This window comes from Cyprinodon variegatus, unplaced genomic scaffold (genome assembly GCF_000732505.1).
Source record: "Cyprinodon variegatus isolate N-32 unplaced genomic scaffold, C_variegatus-1.0 Scaffold106, whole genome shotgun sequence".
NCBI classification, from domain to species: Eukaryota; Metazoa; Chordata; class Actinopteri; order Cyprinodontiformes; family Cyprinodontidae; genus Cyprinodon; species Cyprinodon variegatus.
The window spans coordinates 586,441-608,317 of record NW_015150559.1 but is presented as its reverse complement, the minus strand read 5'-3'; the positions used below and the strand labels follow the sequence as shown (position 1 = coordinate 608,317).

Below are 21,877 nucleotides of genomic sequence, written 5' to 3'. Positions count from 1 at the left end.
ACAGTCTGAGCACTGTAATTGATATAACTGTTGAGTGTAAATGGAACGCAACTGAACTGGACCATGCCAGATACAACCGAATCGTGCTAAATCTAGTACTATTTCAACAGTAGGGCTTGGCACAGTTCAGTTGTGGCTCAGTTCTCTGATGACGAAGAGGGCATGAGCAGACCGCGTCATCTCCTATTTACAGTCAGCTGACTCATTTCGCCGGTTGTACGGCATGTCCGGCTTTGTAATTCACAGATCTCTTCAACTGTTCACAACACCAACTTGTTCCCAGCCTATTAACAATAAATGGCATGTCAAGAGCCTAGTGCAACCTGGGATGATGCAAAGACCGAGGCTCTCATTGAAATTAGGGTGGAAGACGCAATCCAGACACATATGTTGCTGAATGTCAAGGGCGTCACCATTTTTGTTTGCGTAATTCCCGCCCTGAGAGCTGTAGTATCATGGACCGCCTATAGGAGGCAAGGAACCATGCTAGCTTGATGTGTAAATGGTTGACTTGACACGGATCGGTTTCGGGGGGGTAGTGTAAATGGGGCCAGAGTCAGGGTTGAGGCTTGTTTTAGATCCTCAGAGGCTGTTCCAGACCTTCGGTTTTACAAAGTAGAGCTGTATTAAAGTTTATTCTCTGTGCAACAGGAAACCAGTGCAGAGACCGGAGCACTGAACTAATCTGGTCATATTTCCTGGTTCTGGCGAGGACTTAAGCTGCAGAATTTTGGATAAACTGCAGTTGTCTAACAGATTGCTTGGAAAGGCCAGTGAACAGGTCTTTTCAATAGTCTAACCTGCAGGAGACAAGTGCATGGATTAATCTCTCCAAGTCTGATTTAGACACTTTTATTTTAGTAATGTTTTTTAGATGGTAATAGGCCATTGATGTAATGGACTGAATATAACTTTTGAAATTCAGGTCTGAGTACTCTGAGATTTATAACTTGATTTTTTACTTCTAATGAAAGACTCCAATGATAGGTTCTCTAGGTTTTTGTGATCCAAAGAGAATTATCTCAGTTTTATCTGTATTTAACTGGAGGAAGTTGTTTTGCATCCACACACTGATCTGTTTGATAGAAAGGCACAGAGTATCTACAGTAGAGCTGTGTGCTTTGGTTAGGAAAAAAAGATCAACCTTTTTAGTAACAAACATTAGCTGGGTTCGGTGAGAAATAAGGCATGAATATGTAGCTAATAACCTCATGCTCACAATTAAGTATGATGGAAGATCAATGACGCAAATTTGTACGTTGTACGAAGAACCGTTAAAGATCCCTTTCTCTATAGGCTTGAAAACATGTTAAAGGAGAAGATTGAGTCTATTTTTGGATTAATTAGGTTGTACAAGCTATTAACAGCATTGGTGAGAATACATGTCAACAAAGATTTTAGATAAATGCACCAAAATTAAAGGTTATATTTTTTCTACATTTTTTTAATTAAATGTGTATACATAACCAAAAGCAATTTTTTGCGTGTTTGTATCAGCCTTATCTGGGTTTCAGAGATTAAAATGTACATAGAGAGTTCTGGAATCACACTCTGAATTGAACCAGTAAAGCTATTGGGCTCTGTATCTTGTGTCTGTAAATCGTGCTTGCCTTTTGTTGATATTATCAAGGCCCAATGGTTATCGGGAGAATTTAGAGGCTAGGCGAACACCTCACACTTTGTTGACTCTTCTTAAACGATTTTTCACAGGGTCCACTGCTTCCCTAGAGAGGTGTTTGCTTCTGTCAGGGAAACAGTAATTTGGTGATAGGGAAATGTCAATGTAACAGCCATGTAAATACATGAAAAAATATGTTAGGTGCTGAAGGCTGTATTTTGACATCCAGGACAAGGTTACCTGGTGTTGGTTTTTGGTTAGCTGAAAAGTAAGCTGGAGTTTTCTTAGAGTGGGTACTACTTCTTATTTCTTTTATTTTGATCATCTGAGCTGTAGGTGGCTGCACATTGACAAGGGACTTTCTTGATATCACCCCAAAGTTAATTTTTTTCACTAAAAGGAACATAACAGTTTTACACATACATCTACACATTTTGCCACATTTTACCACTGCGACAGTTTCTTGCAGAAAAGATGTTGGACTGACAGAATATCTCAGAAGCAGATGAGGAGAGGAGTTTAATTTGTACCTGAAAAAGAATAATTAAAATTCCCTTACAACAATAACAAGAGAAAAAAATCCTGTACTTGGCTGCTATTTTTGCATCATGAAATATGAAGTTGTTTAGCTCTTCCTGTAGACACCATGTATAATAATTAACTGGGTTTGAGTCCAGCTCATTCTGTTAATATCCTATCCTTGAAAGTTCCAGCTGAAACTGGTCCACATTAGGCTTCTAATAACCGTCTATAAATCTGTCAAACTACTGCAGATTCATAGCAATTTTAGCATAGAAGGCAGTGAGTCAGTTATCAAATAATATACCAAATAATCAATTTAGACATTAAGATGTATTTCAAACAAGAACAACAGAGGGTGTACAAAATAAAATTTCGATGCATACAGCTTATGACAGTGAATGAGCAACTTACAACAGTGAAATGAAATGAACATTACCATTTATAAAGTGTAGCAGTGATCAAGAATGTAGACGATATAGGAGAAAAGGAAACCAATGTAAAAGTCATGGTGCTAAAGGCTTTAAAGGGACTATAAAAAAAAACAGCCATGTTGGTACTGCATATATGATGTTTTCAACAAAAAGCTTTTTACAAACACATGGAGACGTGGCTTGGCTTGGCATGGCTGCTGGAATTGCCCCTCACCATTAAAACTTCTCTCTGCACCTTAAGCTGCTTGGATTCTGCGACTCTCCGGGGTTCCTCCAGACACTGGCTCCTGGATATAAAAATGAAATGTCAATTTTAACGTAATGTGAAAAGAGGAGGAAGGTTGGGAAATTATCCATGTGGCATTCCGATTCTGTATGAAAGATGTGGCAGCATATCTTAAACAACTACATTAGGAAACATTTAATGCAGCATTTCATTTTACTCTAAACGCAATCCAAAGTTAGTTTCCAGCAACATTTCAGAGAAGCTAAATTAATCTATGACAGCAGAATAGGTTGTATGTCAATATAGAAAATGCATACAATATTGGTCAGGCTTGCTGCTGCTCGTCGCACACCATGCATCACATTAGAAGCCACTTAAATATCACTTGTAGAGCAATAATCTTTGTGAGCAGCTCCCCAGAGGAATCACGGCAGCACAAATGCCGTTTCCGTTGTCGCTTTCTTCTGCAGCAACTAAAACCTAGGTGGTATCATTTTAGTCATTTACCACAATAGAAAGCAGCGCAGCTTTGTGTTTTTCTGTCTGTGTTTCTGTGGCCTGTGTGTAAGTGGGAGAGCAGGGAATGCCACACGTATCTCTTGTGCTTGAGTGGGGAGCACGCTCGGTGAATGTGACTGAACAATGAGTTCAGCCGAATGAGGACTGGAGAGCCGACCTTGCTTATAACCCAGATAAACAAAGATGCAGATGAGCAGCCGCAATGAAACAAAAGGCAGCAGAATAAGCAGTGTTACATCAGTGTCAGACAGAGAGGATAATTACAGCCACCCTCCTACTCCCTCTTTGCCTCTCAAACATGCTCTTTACTTCTTTTCTCAAAGCTCTCTTGGTGTCTGTTTTTATCACTTCTGCTCCTTCTCTCTGGCTTGCCTGCGCTTCAGTGGTCTTTGTTCTTGCTGTGTCTGTCCCTCTTTTTTTTCTTTTGAGATTGAGATTGTCTCACTTCTCCAATGTTAACTTTTACTGTAATTGGATCAATTTACTGTCACTGACAGTAAGAAATGTGCAGAAAATGATCAGTGTTTAGCTGTAGGTGGAAGGTTCTCCCCTCCCATATCCTGTTGTTATTTCTGCTCTCACGTTTGCAGACAGGCCAACACATATGCACCCTGCTTTATACAGACTTGGTGTTTGATAGGTGAGGATTTAATTGCTAAAGTCAGTGGAGTGAGTCACTGTGGTCAGACCTGGGTATTAACAATAGCTTGATACGGTAAAGCTGGATGGATTAGAGCAGCCAAACAAGCAGAATAAGACTGTTAGAGCCACCATATTGTCAAGAAAGTAAGTATATTGCGGATCATCCATGGGAACTTTAACATGGCTTTTAAAATCTTGTCCTACTTTCACACTATCCGCTTAAGGAACATAAGAGGCTGACTAACACATCTTAAGAGGAAGAGTAAAAGGTCCAGAACACTAAGCCAACAATCTGGTGAAGCATAGATTATACACCGGAGGTGGCAGCTAGAGGCAGTCTTTGTGTGTTTAGGTTTTGTCTTTTCTCTTTTGTAATGCTTGTATGAGAAGAAACTGAACAGTAGGGAAAGTTTTCACACTTCTCTTTTTTCTCCATTGTGTTACTAAATAGACTTACCATAGGATGGCATTAACTATTAACAGCAGAAGTTGCATTTGACTCCCAAACTGATTTTAGTCTATTAAAGCTATTTTACATCCAGATAATTTCATATACCATTTCATCTAGCAGACCATTATTAATGAGTAAATATTTATTAAAATGAAATTGTACAATACATTTTAAAATGGCTGATAATTCATGAACCTTTTCACATTGTGTCCAAAACTAACCTCAGTGTCAAAAACCTCAAAGTTTACAACATCTCAAATTCAGAGTTTTTTAGGAGAACATTTATGTGTCAGGAATTCCCAGTCCACGTTGTTTATTATCGAGAGGCATTTTGTTCAAAATTAAATAGTAATTAGAAACGTATAAATAAATACATGGATAAATACTGTAAATGAAGGATGCTATTGAAAAGATATTGATGAATATTTTATTAAATAAATCAATGTCATCTTGAAGTAAAACTTATTAGATATTTTGACATTTTTTGACATCATATTTCTTAATTTTTTATTTCATAGTAGAGATTTATGCTTTTGGCGCTTATTTTGTAAATCTATTTAGCATATTTCAGTGACTTATTTTTCAACTCTTGTTTTCGTTTTCAGCTCTTTTTATTTCATGTTCATTCAAATGAGGGGGCGGGGTTTCATGTGTTTGTGGAGGCGCTGGTCAGTGATGTAGAGGAAACGGGACCTAGCAAAGCAATGAACAGAAGAAGAAAAAAAGAATTGATTGTTGTTGTTTTTTTGGCCTTTTGCAGAATCTTTCTACATTTATTCAACTTTTTTCAGGCTGTGTCCAAATTCAGGAGCTTTAGCCTTCAAAGGACCCATGGTCCAAGTCCTTCAAAACGACAAAGGCCATAACTTATAAGCTGTGAATTGGGACTGTTAAGCCTTCATTGGCAGACTTGGGCTCTCACCACAGCGTAGCTTCGGTTCCCTAGCAACCGTGACAGCAGGAAGCTCAAACCTATGAAATCTGATCGTGATTTTTTTTTAAACATAAGTTATACTGATATGCATATTATTTATCCAAGGCAAGCGCAAATCTTATAAAATACAAATTGATATGACATCATTGTTATGACTGGTCTTACAGAAAAATAATAAGCGCAATAAATGCTATATTGCATTATTTTTTAATGGGTGATGTTCAGGCACAAGCACAGATAAACAGTAGTTGGTGCTAGAGCTCGTTCCCTTTTCCCCTCTTGATAAAAAAAGCCCTGCTAAAATAATTTTTTGTTTTACTTTTCTTAGTCTATGGCCCAAAATACCATTTATGAATTAAAAAGCCTATCAAACCAAGAGTCTAGATTTTTGTAATTTTGCCCCATGACATATAGAACCACCACGATACAGTCTTTGCCTGGTAAAGGACCAGCAAACCGTCCAGGTAACTAAACAAGCATATTTACCTCCTTCACCAACCGGTTAGTTCATAGCATAACGTCTTTACTGGCCTCTACCAGGCGGCAATAAAATGTTTACAATGCAACTCTTAATTAATTAGAAAGAAATTTAACTCAACACATTTTATAGAGTAGTTATTGATTTGCTGTAATGGTCCCTGTCAGGGACCTCCTGATGACATCTATTTGAAGTTTTTATGACAACAGCACACAAGTTACCTTTTGTTCATTAAACATTTCATTAGAAAACAAACATAAGGCCAAATTATCCCAATTAGTAAAAATAACTTTAATAAAGTTCTATTCAGTTAAATTGGGCTGTCTAGATTAAGCTGAATTTTTGAGTTCTGTGTTTATTGACTGACATCTTGTACTGCAAAAAATTACCTAAAAAATGTAAATCTTTCTCAAAATAGCTGTATTCACCCCTAATCTGAAAAGGGAAATAAGATGATCTGTCAGTGGAATGAGAGTTTTTAACCTCGAAATAACAATACTACATATTATTTACTTTATATAAAATTAGATAAGACAATGTTGCATTGCTACCTATGGACTGCGGAAGATTGTTAAACTTCAGCATCAGGCAGTGCTTGGCTGTTGGCGGCTCAATGCGATGTATAAGTTGTCGTTTTCCCTGCCCCCAAAAATGTCTGTGCAGGACACTGGAGATGTTAAAAAACGGGACAAGCCTTCATTATTTAGTGTTTTGATGATTTTCAAAGGGCTGAAGAAAAAAAATAGATTCTTCAAAAAAAAAGAAATTTATTGGTTTGGTTGAATCCTATTTGCTCTGGTTTTGTGTATTTAATATTTGTGGAACTGCAACTGTACCGTGGCTGCAAGTGTGAAGATGAGCTACAGTAACTATCAATCAAAGTCGAACATTTATCTCATTCCAATTTTATTTTAAATTTCAGAAAAGATACCGAACAACAAATAGTCTTAAATAAGCCAAAAATGCAATCAGGCGCCTTCTCTGGGGGTAGGAGGGAAGATGATCTGGTGCTGAGGAACCCAAACCACTTTCTTTAATAAGTAGGGATGTTCATGAATAGAGTAGACATTTGAATCTAACTAACACACATTCAAGAATCAAATAATCTTAAAAGTTTATTCTCTGCCTTAGAAAGGGATATTTTCACAATTTTCCCAGCCATTGCTGCTGAGCCTGACAAGCCGCTTCAGGAGGGGTCTATCTGTAACCTGCAACCTCTGATCTCTATTTAATCACCGATAGGACGAACAAACTGAAGTCACCTGCTGCAATCTTGGTACCCCCCACTCTCACAGAGACATGCCATAAAAATGTAATTACCTTACCAATTAAATCAATACATTTATATTGCATGTACGCCATCAATTTAGCACTTTTGGCACATCATCCGATAGTGTGTATGCGTTTGTGAGTGTGTGTAATATTTTTAATATTCGACTGCAGTATTATTATGATCCATTAAATAAATGATTTGGTTGTAATAGATTGGTATGTGTTATATTACATGGATTTATAGATTTCAAGACTCATACTGAGTATGCAATGTGATGTACCTATTTTTTACCTTAAGTTACAGTAATCTACTGTACTGGTGCTATGAAACGGCAAGTGTGTGTCAAAAATGATGATTTTATCTTTGTTTTAAAAGTCTGAAGCCCCCCTGAAAATGAGAACATCATCGTTGTTCGATGCTGTAGCACACGTCTTGTTTACATTCTGACCAGTCCAACTGGGGAGTACCAATATGGTGGCTGGGGACTTCACTGCACCATGTACTACCAACAGCCTATCAGCAATTTAGTGAATAAATAAAGATCAGTGCCGGCAACACAAGCCGCCACTCAGATAAAACTCTGCTCCCTGATCTAAACATAAGAACATGAAATAAAAAGAGCTGCAACTTAAAAAAAGGGTTAAAAATAAAAGTCACTGAAATAGGTAAAGCAGCTTTGCAAAATAAGTGTCAAAAGAGATTTAACTCTATTATCAAATGAATAAGTACATCTTGTAATGAATTAAAACCAAATAAGATCGAATGTCTTCAAAGCTTTTTTCGTTATACTTCATGTTGACATGTATTTATTTCATAGAATATTTGTTAATCATTTATCAATGACAGCATGTATTAATTTATAAAATTTTCATTTAAATGGCTTTCTGTTGTTTCTATGTTGTTTGTATGGGTCATAAACCTGCCAAAAGAGGAATTTAAACACTTTCTTTTTCCCTCCCGCAGTTGTTTCGTTACCCTCTGGGTTACTAACATGGTTATATTGTATTTAGCTCCATTTATCAATGCTCACCTTCCGTGTGCCTTCTTAAGAAAATAATCCCCTAAGCATTATGATGCCTCTACTATGCCTTGCAGTGGGAGTGGTATGCTGTATTGTCATAAGCTCATATAACCAAACCAATGCATTTTAAAATTTACTTCATGGCTGCAGAAAAAAAACAAACTTAGTGTCTCACACAGATATTTGACCTTGACCTTATTGAACACTTATGAGGTGACTTAGAAGGAGGTGCATTTATTTAGCCCACCTTCATTGTGCCAATGCCATGGTTCATATTGGGTGTGGAGGCCCAGCCAACAACACACAAGTTCTAATAGATATTACTAATTTTATATTAAAAGAATAACTTCAAACCTTCACTTTCTGTCACCAGACATTCGAGATGCTCTATCAGCTCTTCACTTGGGAGCATTTACAATGATAGGAAGTACAAAAAAAAAAAAAAAAAAATGTCAGTCTGAGCTGCTGCACAGCTCTAATAAAGCTGCCAGATCCTGTCAGAATTGTTCACAAGCCCTCATACTTACTTTTTTGTTCTACTTGCCTGGTTGTCTGAAAATGAAGCCTTAAAGGAAAGTTTGAAGTTTGTAACGGGACCTCCTGCTGAAACTGTTGTTGGTGTTCAATAAAGGACATGGAGAGCACTTTCCCTTCACATATCACACTGGGAGGGCTCCAAAATGGTGTCGGCTATAGCTGCTAGAGAGCTGAAAACTGTTCTTTCTGTATTTCTACATTGATGTCACCAACATGGATATATATATATATATATATATATATATATATATATATATATATATATATATATATATAAAAAAAAATATATATATATATATATATATATTTTTTTTTTTTAAATTTTTTTTTTAAAGTGTATATGTTAAAATAACCTGCAAAAACACGCATCAATAGTGAGGAAGCACCCATTTAATGCTGGGGCCACCCACATAGTGCCTAGATGGTCATTATTCTGTCAATTTGGCAACCTGTATGGTGGAAAATTCAGTCAATTTTATGGCGGCCCTGCTGCTTTGGTTATACCCTGTCATTTCTGTCTGCTGCTAACAGCATTTTGACAGAACCATACCTTTTGTTTTCTGTAAGAGCCTCATTTCGGCATTAATAGGGGAGACATAACATTACCCTGATTTTTGTTGTTTCTTTTTTTTTGTTCCATCAGATATGTTGGTTCTTGTTACTTTGATCTAATTTGTCATCTCCTTTAAAGGTTTGTACTGTTTGACATTTATCCATTGGTTTTCATGCATTTCTTGTATGGAACAGGAAAGCAAATAAGCTGTACAATACTAATGCAAGGATAAGCCCTAAAAACGTTTTAGATCCATTGAAGTTCCATCTAGTAACTTGCAGGGCTAAAAGAATACAGTATATTACTAGTATAATGGTGCATTGTACCACAGCACACTTTCAGGGGTCTATAGAGTTCATGCTTCATTGGGTCACAGCTGGATCCAAAGCTGGCCATAAAATTATGCTTTATCGGACAAAAATTCATAGTTTTCCTTTAATGACTGTGGTACTTCAGCTTGAAAAACTACCAGAGCAATAACACTATATTCATATTTAATATTTTTTTTTTTTTGACTCTGATGTCTTTAAAACCCTTCTTTGAGTAAATGAACAATTGTCCAACATAAAGTAAGACAATGCAGATGTAGCTTGAAGTGAAGTCTTGCTGAGATCTTTTTGAAATGTCAGTTCCATACAGGCATTTCTTCCGTTGAAAAATTATATTTTTTTTCTCCATTAAATATTATCAAACTCCAGGCTTGGATGCCAATAGCAAAGTCATTCACAACATAAAAAGGATTTTCTGATCTAAGCCAAGCCTAAACTTTAAAGAAAAGTAACCATGCTGCCAGTAAAAGCCTTCAGTCACTCTGCAGCCGACCTTGTATATTTTGACTTAATATCAGATAATACCATTTCAGGAGAATAACTAAAGAAAACAGAAGTGTTAAATAAATAACAAGTAAGTTTATATTGGGGTGTTTAGTTTAAACTGTTTTAATGTGGACCAACATGACATACAGTATCATTGTTTGCATGGACGAAGGTTTGCATGTACTCCCATTTGCTTTTGTGTAGTGTGCTAATTTAACTGGTTGTTTTTTTTACTAACAATGCCCTAATCCCTTTATTTCTGTGAGCAGGACTTTCTGTGTGTCTGTAAGTATGTGCATGGGAGTGTCATACCTTTTGTCCTTTGTGTCTTTGCTCTGCATAGGGTGTGCTGCCCACCCCCTCGCTGTCCCCTTGGCAGGCACAGCACCAGGGCTTGATCCGTACCAGCATGCCCCAGCGCAGACCCAGTGAGTCACTAACATTCCTTGCTGCCTCTTTTCTAACATGGAGCAAAAAATGGGCTAAGCTTACTGAAAAAGAATAACCATATTTCAATTTAATTACATCTTTATCTTGGGCATAAACATGCATTTTTACACCTAGAGGATATTTTCATGTCAACGGTTGGATACATTTTTGTCAAGCATTGTTTGAAATTTTAATGTTATAGTAATTGTCTCATTCTTGTTCTTTTCTAGGGATTATTTTTTTTATTATTTAAAGCATTGTTATGCAAATAGAGCTACAGTGGAGTCAAAACAAAGATAAATATTAGTGGAATAAAAACTAAGAAATCTGCATAAATTCTATGTAGACATGCTAAAAAAATTTACTACACAAATAAAGCGGGCATAAAGCCATGCAGGGGAACGTGGCCTAGTGGTTAAGGCATTGTGCTTGGAATCTAGAGGTTCTGAGTTCAAGCTCCACTCCCACAGACTGCCATTCTGGCTCCTTGAGCAAGACCCTTAACTCCACACTGCTCCCCGGGCGCCGCAAAATGGAATACCAATGCTCCCCAAGGGGATGAGTTAAATGCAGAGTTCGTTTCATTTCGTTGTTCTCTACTTGTGACAGTGTAGTGACGATAGAAAAGCTTAAAAAAAAAATTATATAAATTGGTTATTTTAAACTTTTTTTCTAACCTTCATATTCAAAAACATTTTGGACTATTATTGGTCATGTTGCCTTATGACAGAATGCACAATTCCTAGAGAGCAAGGAGGCAAATTATGCACAAACCTGAAAGTTAGAGCATATCATCTTAAATTGTTAAAATACTTATACAATAATACTATATGCTGGTGAAGATTTTCAGTCATCCAGGTCATAGTCATAGCTTTTTCAATAAAAACAAACGGAAATTTTGAAATGAATAAGCTTCCTGGAAGAGAAACGAAACTTCCTTTATACTTTGGAAAAAAAAACCAGTGGATTGGTGTTTTTTTTTTTTTTTTTTTTTTTTACTTTTTTGGAATAATAATACTAATATTCTATTAAAACATGTGAAAATGTAGACTAAAAAAGGTGGTAAATAAATACAGAGAAAAAAGAAAACAAATAATGTACATGAAATGATGGCTTCTAATACTGCATTCAGACTGAGGGTGCTCTACATCAAACGTCAGAGGTGTATGTATGGTTTAATGCAGAAGTTTTCAATAGGTGAGGCGTGCCGCGCCTGGGGGGCAGGCACAAAGAAATAGAACTGTTTCTGTAAACATCTGCAGAAAGCTAATCGTTTGTGCTTGCGTCTCTGAATAAGTAGGCCTAATAAAATGCCTCGTTTTCTGATGCTACAACAAAAGTCAGCAGAAAAGGAGGAAATACGACCCTGATAATTTTAAACCTCTGCAACAATGTGTGCTGTGCAAAGAGATGTTAGCAAACAACAGTATGTGGCCATGCAAACTGCGCAATTGTATCGAAACAAAGTCACTGCATCCAAGCCGCATACTCTCCTCCTATAGAGCTGATCTCCTTTCAGCCGCTACAAACAAGAGCGGGAAATCCAAGATAGCCTGGCTGGTTTGGAGGTTTGTGTTTGTGGGGCTCTGCCACTCAGAACAACTAAAACAATATTTAAAAGTACGATCATAAGAAAAAACTACCAGCACGGATGATTTTTGAGTTGCCTTCTCTTGCTTCAAAAAAAGAAAAAAATTAAAAATACCCTTTACAGCAAGTACATTCAAGCCCCTCTCTCGATTGCATCTGCCATTGTACACAAGAAACTGGCAAAGAAAAGGAACAGTGCAACTCCTCCAAGCGCACATCAGGCAACTTTGTACACACTTTGCTTGACATGGTTAAATGCTTTAACAACGCTCTTGACACCTATCTGACTTCAAAGCGTGCAAGTGTCCAAGCCGAGGTGTTTGACGCAATTTTGACACCTGAAATGTGTTCGGTCTGCACGCAGCATGAGGCCTGTATTTACAGCAGGGATACTTTCAATTTGTGATGGCCTAGAATAAAATACCATCTTAGCATCAGGCCATGTATACAGTTTTGAATACTTGAAGAGTAATACATACATAACATAGAGTTTGCTTTGGATATAAATCTAAAATCTTCAAAGTGAAACACTTTGACTTTATTAGAAATGACAAGACAGAAGAAACGTTGGGATTGTTGTCAAAACCACTTCAACTTCTGTAGTATAAGAACAAAGCTTTTCTGTCTGCAGAGCAGATGTGTTAGTGGGTAGACAAGGTAGGTAAAGAACAATAAGAATGGCTGAATAGCCCTCTGAAAATTCATACATCTGAGTGAAAAACAGAGTAAAGAAAGAAACAAATAAAAGAGCCCACGCTGCTTTCTTTTTACACATCTCACCAGGACTCAGCCTTGGATGATAGAGAATGAGGGAAAAAATGTAGCCAAGGTACATTTATTTTAGTACATTTTGGGTTTTTTCAATGTCAGATGTTCCTATGATTATTTTTTTCATATATGGATGTAGCTCAGTCTTTAGTAAATGCATTTAGCTGCAGTGTAATCAGGCCTTATAGTGTAGCTGGTAAAATAAACAAATATTGCACAGTGAAAGGTGGATAATGGAAAACACTGGCTTCATCTCCTTTTCTGAACAAATTAGAAAGGAATTTCACCAAAAGAGCTTTTTCATACTTAAGAAGAAGACATTAAAATTGATTACAATAATCTTAACTACACACAACTTTGTAAGTTTGTTTTTTCACCTAACATGTGACCTTTTTTTGAAACCAGCTTTCTTTTACTTCTGGATCAAAACATATCCAGCCCAATAAAAATGTGTTTTTTGTGGTCTGTTGCTTTTAACCTGCAGCTATTTTTATCCACGCTGTCTTCTAAACCTATTCTATCCTAAAGTCTACTCTCTTCTCTCAAAAAAAAAAAAAAATCTGAATGTGATTGAACCTCCCTCATTCTTTCTTCTCTGCCTTTGCCTCCTCACTGCAAAACGCCTTTGGCTAGAAGTGGAGCATCTAGTGCAGTACTTCACTGACACAGCGTGGTACAGTAACCCTTTCTTTAATGTGAAGATGTTGCTGTCTCAGACCCACTTACTAAACTGGAGTCTGGCTTCACATGGCATGACAGAAGCATGCCTTCCTACATCTGTTGGCATGATTTGCTTTTAATTTCAGTTTTCATTTTGCATAATTCTCCATGGATCAGTGAATGCAAGTGAGAAGTGCTGCGGTGTCACGCAGAACGTTTCAGGCATTTTGTAACATAAAAACCAGAAATATTTATGGATTTCCTTTATTTTTTTATATATATATATCAACATAAAGTAGTGCATAGCTATGAGAGAATCATTATTAATTTGAACTTTTACAAAAAAAATCTTAAAAAGGTTTAGCTGCATTTCGTCCAGTTCCTAACAACCCTGAATAAGATCCAGGTACACCAATCGCTGCCACAATTCACTTGAATAGTAAATCGGATCAATATGTAATTAAATCTTAGGATATAGTCACCTGATCTTTAAAAGCCTCAGAAAAAGAAAAGGAAGAGCATCTGTGAACAATAGAAACATGAAAAGTATTTATCTGTAGAGCACCCAGAATGTTACTTATGGTCATTTATAATAAGTTGTGTAGAGATCCTTAGCTCAGGTTTTCAGTTCTGTTCACCTGTCAACTTTTAGTCTTCACTACACTGTAGAGTGGAAAAAAGTATTCAACTATACAGTTCAGTTAAATTAACAGAGATCGATGGATTTTACTCAGTCAGCACTTTATTTACTTTGCAAAGTAAATTGAGAACAAGACATTCACAACGTCTCACCAGCACAATGGTCTGCCCTGTTCTGATTAGACAGTTTGCCTCCCTTACTTATGTTGATGAAAACACTGTGAAGGCTGTGTCAGAGTAAAAAAATAAAAAAATTACACGCACTTTAGCAAACCTTGAGAAACAATTTGGCTTGTCATGGGAATAAGTATGTTTTGTCTACAACCACCCCTCACTCAGACATTTTCTCAGCCTTACAGGTGAAACAAACAGAGTAAAAACATTTCAAATTGTCCCACCACACCACAATTCTGGCCTTTATGATTATGTGGGAAAACTGTCCAAAGAAAGCTAAGATAAGTCCTGTTTTTGGTTTCAAGCCATGTAGGGAACACAGCAAAAACACAGAGGAATGTGCTCGGGACCACTTTTATTTATTTATTTTTTCTGTACACACAAAACAGAAAATGACATGCTCCCCAATATGGTGGCAGCATCATAATGTGGGGATGCATTCCTGTAGTAGGAGAAGGAATGTTGTTATTTATAAAGGCAAAATGGATGGAGTTAAAGTCAGGGAAATGCAGCATGGAAATCTATTAGATTACAAAAGACTTTAGACTGGGATTAAGATTGTTCCTCCAGGATGACTGCGACCCAGAAATTCCAGCCAGTGCTTCATTGGAACAAATTAGATCAAAGCATATCCATGTGCTGGAATGGGCTAGAAGCTAGACTTGAATCTGACTGGGAATCTATGCCAAGGCTTAAAAGCTGTTGTACACAGATGCTCTCTTTATCTCGTCTGAGTGATACCGTCGTTACAAAGAAGCATAAGGAGAAACTTCAGTCTGTTGATGTAGAAAGCTAGTAGCGAAATAGAGAAATACCCCCAGCAGTATCTGGGACCAAAGGGGATTCTAGAAAATATGGTAGAGATACACATAAATTTGAAAACCTTTTCCTTTTTACTTTCATCTCAGAGTTATGCACCGCTTTGTGTTTTTTCTAAATCCCCAAACATCTCTTTTTGTTTTTGTTTTTTTTTTAGTATTTTTTTTTTTATGTTATTGCATTTTTTTTAAATCAAAGTAAGTCTGTAAAAACTTTTGTGCATGCTTTTTTTTTTTTTAGAATTACCATTTCAGGTATAAAGGGCAATCACATTTCTTTTTTCCTTTCTATTTCACACATGTACTCCTCTGAAGAGGTTGAATATGAAAAAAATTCTATTCTAACTTGAATATAGCCTTCAGACTGTCTCATCCAGCCATTTTTTTTTAACAATCATATGTCCCTCAGCAAACACGTTTTTCTTATATACATATTCCTTTGTGTGCATGCTGCTTCCAGTCATCTGCTGTCCCTTGTGCTGATCGAGGCTGTACACAAAATGGATCAGAGTTTGCCATGACATCTGCCAGGTGCCATAAATTGGCACTTAGGTGAAGTTCTGTTAATGTGATAGCTATCATTAGAAGCTGAGATATTTACTTGCATGACAGCGCAGCAGAGAGCTCAGAATGATTGCTGCAAATTATTAGTATCTCAAGCAGTCAGATGTGAATTCAAATAATTACTGGCTGCAAGCCTTTAGACATGTCATGTTGCCATCACACACTGTCCTTTCCCAGCTAGGAGAAGGTATAAATACACTATACCATGTGGGCTAATGACAAGCCTTACAATTAAAGGTGCCAGGTTCCTGACATACTTGCATGGGCAAAGTCTGCATTTATAATTCCCCAACACGAATGCAGACAAGAGTAAAATATTAAATGGGATAAAACTTATAATTTATGTTGACTATGCTTATTTTCATTTTTTATTTTTTTTTGGAGGGGGGGCATAATGACATCTGCTTATGTGATTTCTTTCTCTCTGGCACTGAAAACAAAAAGCAAACTAATAACATACTAGAAAGACAAAATAATGAGCTCTCATATAAGATGCACCTCAGATATTTATTCATGAAATACTTTGAGTTGTACATTTTTGACAAGAAAACAACAACTGTACTTGGGAGAATTGATCCACATTTAAGCTGCAGTGTGATAGGGGACCAGGAGATGGAGCTGTGGTGCCTCAACTCACAGCACAAAATGTCAGGTGGTAGAAAAAATAGTATAGATAGAAAACCTGACCAGTGCAGCTATATAGATATGTGCACATCTTTTGAGATCATCTTGCTTCCCACTCAGATGAGGATAGTTGGGCTAAAACAGGATTCAGGCTCATTAGTAGCTGTGTATGGTTTCAGGTGGGCTGAATATTGGAGGTCTTGCCAAGGCACAAAAATCCCAAAGGACCAGCTGCTCAGGTATCCAGAGGCAGAATCTAACAACCATCGATAGAATTCAAAAATATCTATGGAACCAAATGGTTGATGTTAGAAACAACAAAAAGGATCTTTATTGATGTTCTGAGCTGCTTAATATTGAAACAGGTTTACACGTGATGGCATCCAGATGTTAACTTTTTCAACCACTTGGTTATAACTAAATTTCTGAAGAAATCACAGCAGATGTCTTCAACATTATAATATTAAGAGTAACCTTGCAGTAATTTTCTAAATAAAAAACAGAAAAGTTGGAGTTGAATTTCTATTCCACAACCCTACCTGTGTACATCTCCACCAGAAATACACATTTAGGGTGTCTTATTCAAACCAATATTCATGGCAAAATAGCTGATGCTTAGTCAGGTTTCAACTAGAAGTCTCTGAACTAAATCTAGTGAAGTCGAGGATCTTGCCTCACCTAACACATTAATACATATTCTTTGATCTAAAGGAAGCAAGCCTAACTCACAGATTTGTTTGATGTTTTTTTATAAGGACATTTATAAATCTAATAAAAAAAGAAGGAAGTAGCATGAAGAAGTACAATGATAACACAACAAGCTAAGTATAAAGTTATCAATTTCCAGCTGAAAGCGACTAACTGGAACAAAATATTGTTCTAAATCCAACCCCATTTAAACTGAGCTGAATGTAGATCATGGCATAGATTCTTCTCTACCTACTGTATGAACTATCTGCATTATCATATTCATACTAATAATGCTTCAATAGAGGATTTTTTTTCAGTTTACTCTGTTTAGTACCTCCCTAACAAATTCATAATATAGGGTTTTTGCACTGCTGGACACCTGATGGTTGTTTGTGAGGTCAATATGTCTTTTGTTCAACATATTTCTAGTTTAAATGTCAGGTGGTCCAATACTATATACAGTCTGCAGGCTTTATACCCCTCAGTTAGATTGTTACCATATCCACAAAATGGTTCAACAGGACGCAAATCAGAAGAACCCCACACATGAAAAAGTTATTTTTGTTTTTTAACACTTCCTCTGTGCTTCTTTGATCCACACATCGGGAATAGTTCAGAGCTTGTCAAAGAAAAAAAACCTTCAGTTTTAAAGAGTAAACAAGCAGGTGGGAAAAGGCAGAATGTTTGTATGCTTTTTGATGTGAAAATTCATTTACAGCAGCATGGTTACCATGGGGATCAAAACCACACCACCTCTGAAAACAATGACTATTCTCTGTTTTAATCCTTTTCATTTTTCTTCTGCAGCCTCGAACGCTTCAGCCTTTCAACCCCAATCTCAACGAGCAGCCGGACCAGGAAAGACTAATAAAAATTCCCCCCACCGAGGGCCACAGTAAGCTCACATGGAACAGATCAGAGGAAGCCACTTGCATAGATAATGACCGTCCTCTTGAAGCTACTAAAGTAGATATGTCAGGGGCGGCAGGCTCTGACAAGCTGAGTCATCTGCCCAGGACCAACCTGCGCAGCCTCCGCTCCGGCGCTCTACAGGGAATAACTGGCATAGACGGTCGAGCGTCAGCACCTCAGTCCTCTTCACAGCTTGGGAGGAGAGCTCCTGCTGTGACAGCGCAGAACTCTGACGCTCCAAGATCAGCTCGATCGGCTCGCCCTCGCATGCTGCAGTCTCCTCGCATCAACAAGCAAATGTCTCTCCCTGCGTGCAATTCAGGAGGTACTGGTGGCTTTGCCTCTCTGAAATTAGGTAGTTCTTCAGGGCCTCCGGCTTACCAGACAAAGCAGCTGCCTCCTCCGACGAGAGGCCTTCCCTGCTTTAACGCTGAACCCCAGGTGCAGGCTCAGAAATCCTGTCAATCCTCACACCTTCAGCCTCTCAGAACTTCACAGCCTCACTGAGATTTACAGTGGGGTGTGGAAAAGGTGTCATGAAAAGGCACCTATGTCAACCTAACCCAAAGATTTCCCAAGGAGCCCCAAAGATTTGTCACAGAAATTTCTCCTTTCCTCCCCCCAGGCCACACAAGTTGTGGATTTTATTTTATTTTATTTTTACTTCTATCTTTCTTGTTAAATAAATGACAGTCATTTTGTTTTTGTTACTACTAATTGGTAAAATTTTTATACTAGATTCCCAACATGTTCAACATTGCATATTTTATCCTTCATCAGGATGTAGCCAATGTCAGATTTGAAAATGATTTTATATTACAAGTCAGTTTCATTTGTTTTGGAGGTGTTTGTGAATACTAAGAATGGAAGAAAAACTCTTTTCACACTTTGCACTTAAATACCACGTTTCATTTTCTTTTGTAACAGCCCTCTAGCTAATATCCAGTTTTGAATTCTGGGACTGGTTGTTCTCAGACAGCTCTGCCCTTTGACACACAGGTGCATTTGGCTTTTAACCACGGAGGAGATGTGATTGTGACCTCTGCTGTGCTTCAGAAGGCCCAGAGGGAATTGGGAGCAAAAACAGCCAGTGGGACTGAATATAAAAAAAAAGGGGGTGAAAGGAAAAGTGAAAAGCATTGCAGCAGACTGAAAAGCTAATTTGTCAAAGTGCTCTGAAGCTTGTCACTTCTGGACAGAAAATATGTGCATGTGTAAACGAGAGTGTGTGTTGGGGTGTTAAAACGCTGAGCTAAAAGGGCTTTGAGGAACAAAGAAAAAAACTACTTTCCCCACCATAGCTGTGTGCATTATTTAAGCTCATTTCACCATACTGTGCTAATATTTTGGGTAAATAACCTTCTCTGTAAATATTAGTAAAAAGGATAATCGACCCTGCGCTGAAATGGTCTATGATGGATGTTTAGGTGACAGAGAACATAATACTCCACTGTTGGTGAAGCGATAGCAAAAATAGTGATAATATCAGAACTGAGCGGTATAATAAAGCTTTCAGGCATGTGGGCGAGCAAAAGTACTAAATACCACAAAAAACCACAGCAAGTCTAATACTTTCATTTGTGCAATTTTAGAATAAATAAAAGCAGAGAGAAGTAAGTTTGATTAGAACCGAATCACTGCATGAAAAAGCATTTTTTAATATCCAAGCCTCAGAAACTGTTAGACAAGGCAGAAAACAGGGTGGCATCTGTTAATATTGATACAGATGTTAGATATACAGCTATAGATATTGATTAAATGAAAGTCATAACTTCTTGTCACAGTTTTGCAAATAACCTCGAAACAATTTGTTCCTCTTTTTCAAAGATTCTAAATCAGTTTAGTTTAAATACAGAATTTAAAGCAAGTGTAATCTCAAGCGACTTTATAACAAAGGACACCCTTATATAGAATTAATACAGTTTGTCTTTATCATCGTCTCCATGAATAGTTTATGTTGTAACTTTGTGCACTTTGACAGGTATAGTTCGTATATCATCTTTTTCAGCCAAATAATTTGTCTTCATACTGACCGAATCAATCGGTAACTGCCAGAGGTACATGAAGACTTATGATTTAAAGTTTTATTTTTTTTTACATTTTACTCAAAGTCTGCTTTAAGCTTGTTGGGTTATGTGACTACCATAAATGTCGTCCACTTGGAATCATCTGTTAAACTTTAGTTTGAGCTGGGGTTAAAAACTGACATATTTTATTGGTGATTATTGGCTCTAAACTGAGAGATAAATCAAGATTAGGATTAAAAATAGAAGTAAAATGTTACTGTTGATTATACTTTTCCAGCATAATTCACTGAAATGCCTAACTAAAATTAGAATGATCTAATGTATGTGGTTGTACGTGGACACCAAAGGGAAGTAGGAGGTAAAGATTATATGGTGGGCTAGCAGGTAATATAAATGTGAAGGGGAGAACTGACTTGAAGCAAACCCACATTTTACCAGTTTGTTTTTGTTTTTTTAATGGTAAAAACATATATATTTTTTTGTTTTTTTAATCCTCACCCCAGATTTTCTTTTGCAAAAAGGGCAACATCACAAGATCAACTTTCTGGCATCATTGATGCTGTTAATAAAGAGACAAGAATCACAGCATCAAACAAGCAAAACGGGCCATGTGTTGTTTACTAAAACAAGGCAGTCTAAAGGTACGCTACATGCAGATTGTCCACTCCTCCTCTTCTGTTTGCTTTGTTTTCCCAAGCTACATGAATTGGCCTTCTACTGTGCTAAATTACAAACTGTGTATGAATGTTCTCTTGTTGACTGCTACTCTCCTTCACTTTTCAAACCCTGCAGGAGTGAGTAGTAGTCATGAAAGAAAATTAAACATTTAGTTTCCTTATCTATATATTTTTTTGTCTTATGTAGAGAACTGCAAATTTTGAATTTCAACTATCTTTGCAACTTTATGAGAAAAGCTGCAATGGCAGAAGCTGCTTGGATGCAGTATTTTGCTGGTTAATTTATGTATAAAGTTGCCCTCAGCTATCTTAGATTTTAATGACCAATATGCTAAAGCTCACCAACAGGGGAGAGGACAATGTTGTGATTGAGAAAATTAAAGAAAATGCTTTTAGGCACAACATTTAAATCACTTAACATAAATCAAGTCATAACTGTGTGTTTCCCTAACATCTATCTATTCTTTGAAAACTATTTAAAAAAAATTAGGATAACTCTCACAACATTTCTAACACTACTTATTTACAGCAAGTGTTCAGGAGTAGCTGATAACTTAAAGCTGACCTTTAAGGATGTGAAAGTTAATTGCATTCTTCAAGGTATTTCATTTGGACTAACATTTCAGATGCTGAAAAACGGTCAGTGGTCTTAATAAAAAGAAAGACAACTACAGGTCAAAACCAAATATTTTCTCATTCAGGACAACATGATTGGATGAAAGAAAATAAGATAAACTTAGTTTTAGCTACATGCACAGACTAGTTAAAGAACAAGAATAAAACCTAATAAAGTTAAATTCTACCAACTCTAACACCCGTTTAAAAGGGATTTATCAAAAATGTGTTACTACTGTCTCACTTTAACGGTGCATCCGCTTGAGTATCCAAACTGTTCTTTCCCATTTTTTTCCCCACTTCGCACATCTCTTTGGATAGATCAAAGGTATTAGCGATGTGTTTTCAGGTAGGGAGCCTCTGGGGCTTCAGTGGTCTCTCTGCGGGTGTTTTTGGAGAACTGTGTTTATCATCCCTTCGCAGAATCCTTTTGCAGTCAACCGCTCCTGCAATGTCCCCGAATGGAGAGCAGCAGTGTGTTAAAAAGGTCTTCTGACAGCGACTCTGCTCTCTTCTCTGTCACGCCGCGTGACCGCTCAGTGTACGCCTCTGGCGGTGTCCGGTCTACTGCATCCAATAATGCACCCTGTGCAGACAAAGTGAGAGAGACCCACATACACACACATCCAAAAAGGGTGTGCGCTGTTAGCAAGATGCAGAAATTCACGTG

At 37.2% G+C, this 21,877-nt stretch overlaps 1 protein-coding gene across 3 annotated transcripts in view; it reads left to right on the top strand.

The window, feature by feature from the left end:
• Nucleotides 1-20,370, top strand: part of ccser2 (coiled-coil serine rich protein 2) — a 69,403-nt gene extending 49,033 nt beyond the window's left edge. The window contains exons 11-13 of one of the 3 annotated variants that reach the window (XM_015374633.1): nucleotides 10,364-10,448; nucleotides 13,441-13,480; nucleotides 17,784-18,070. In XM_015374633.1, coding sequence (XP_015230119.1) covers nucleotides 10,364-10,448; nucleotides 13,441-13,480; nucleotides 17,784-17,844 — 186 coding nt within the window. In that variant the 3' untranslated portion in view covers nucleotides 17,845-18,070. Of the gene's footprint in view, nucleotides 1-10,363; nucleotides 10,449-13,440; nucleotides 13,481-17,783 lie in introns of all 3 variants that reach the window. The other 2 variants (XM_015374634.1, XM_015374632.1) reach the window with 2 other exon arrangements.
• Nucleotides 20,371-21,877: the final 1,507 nt, after the last annotated feature.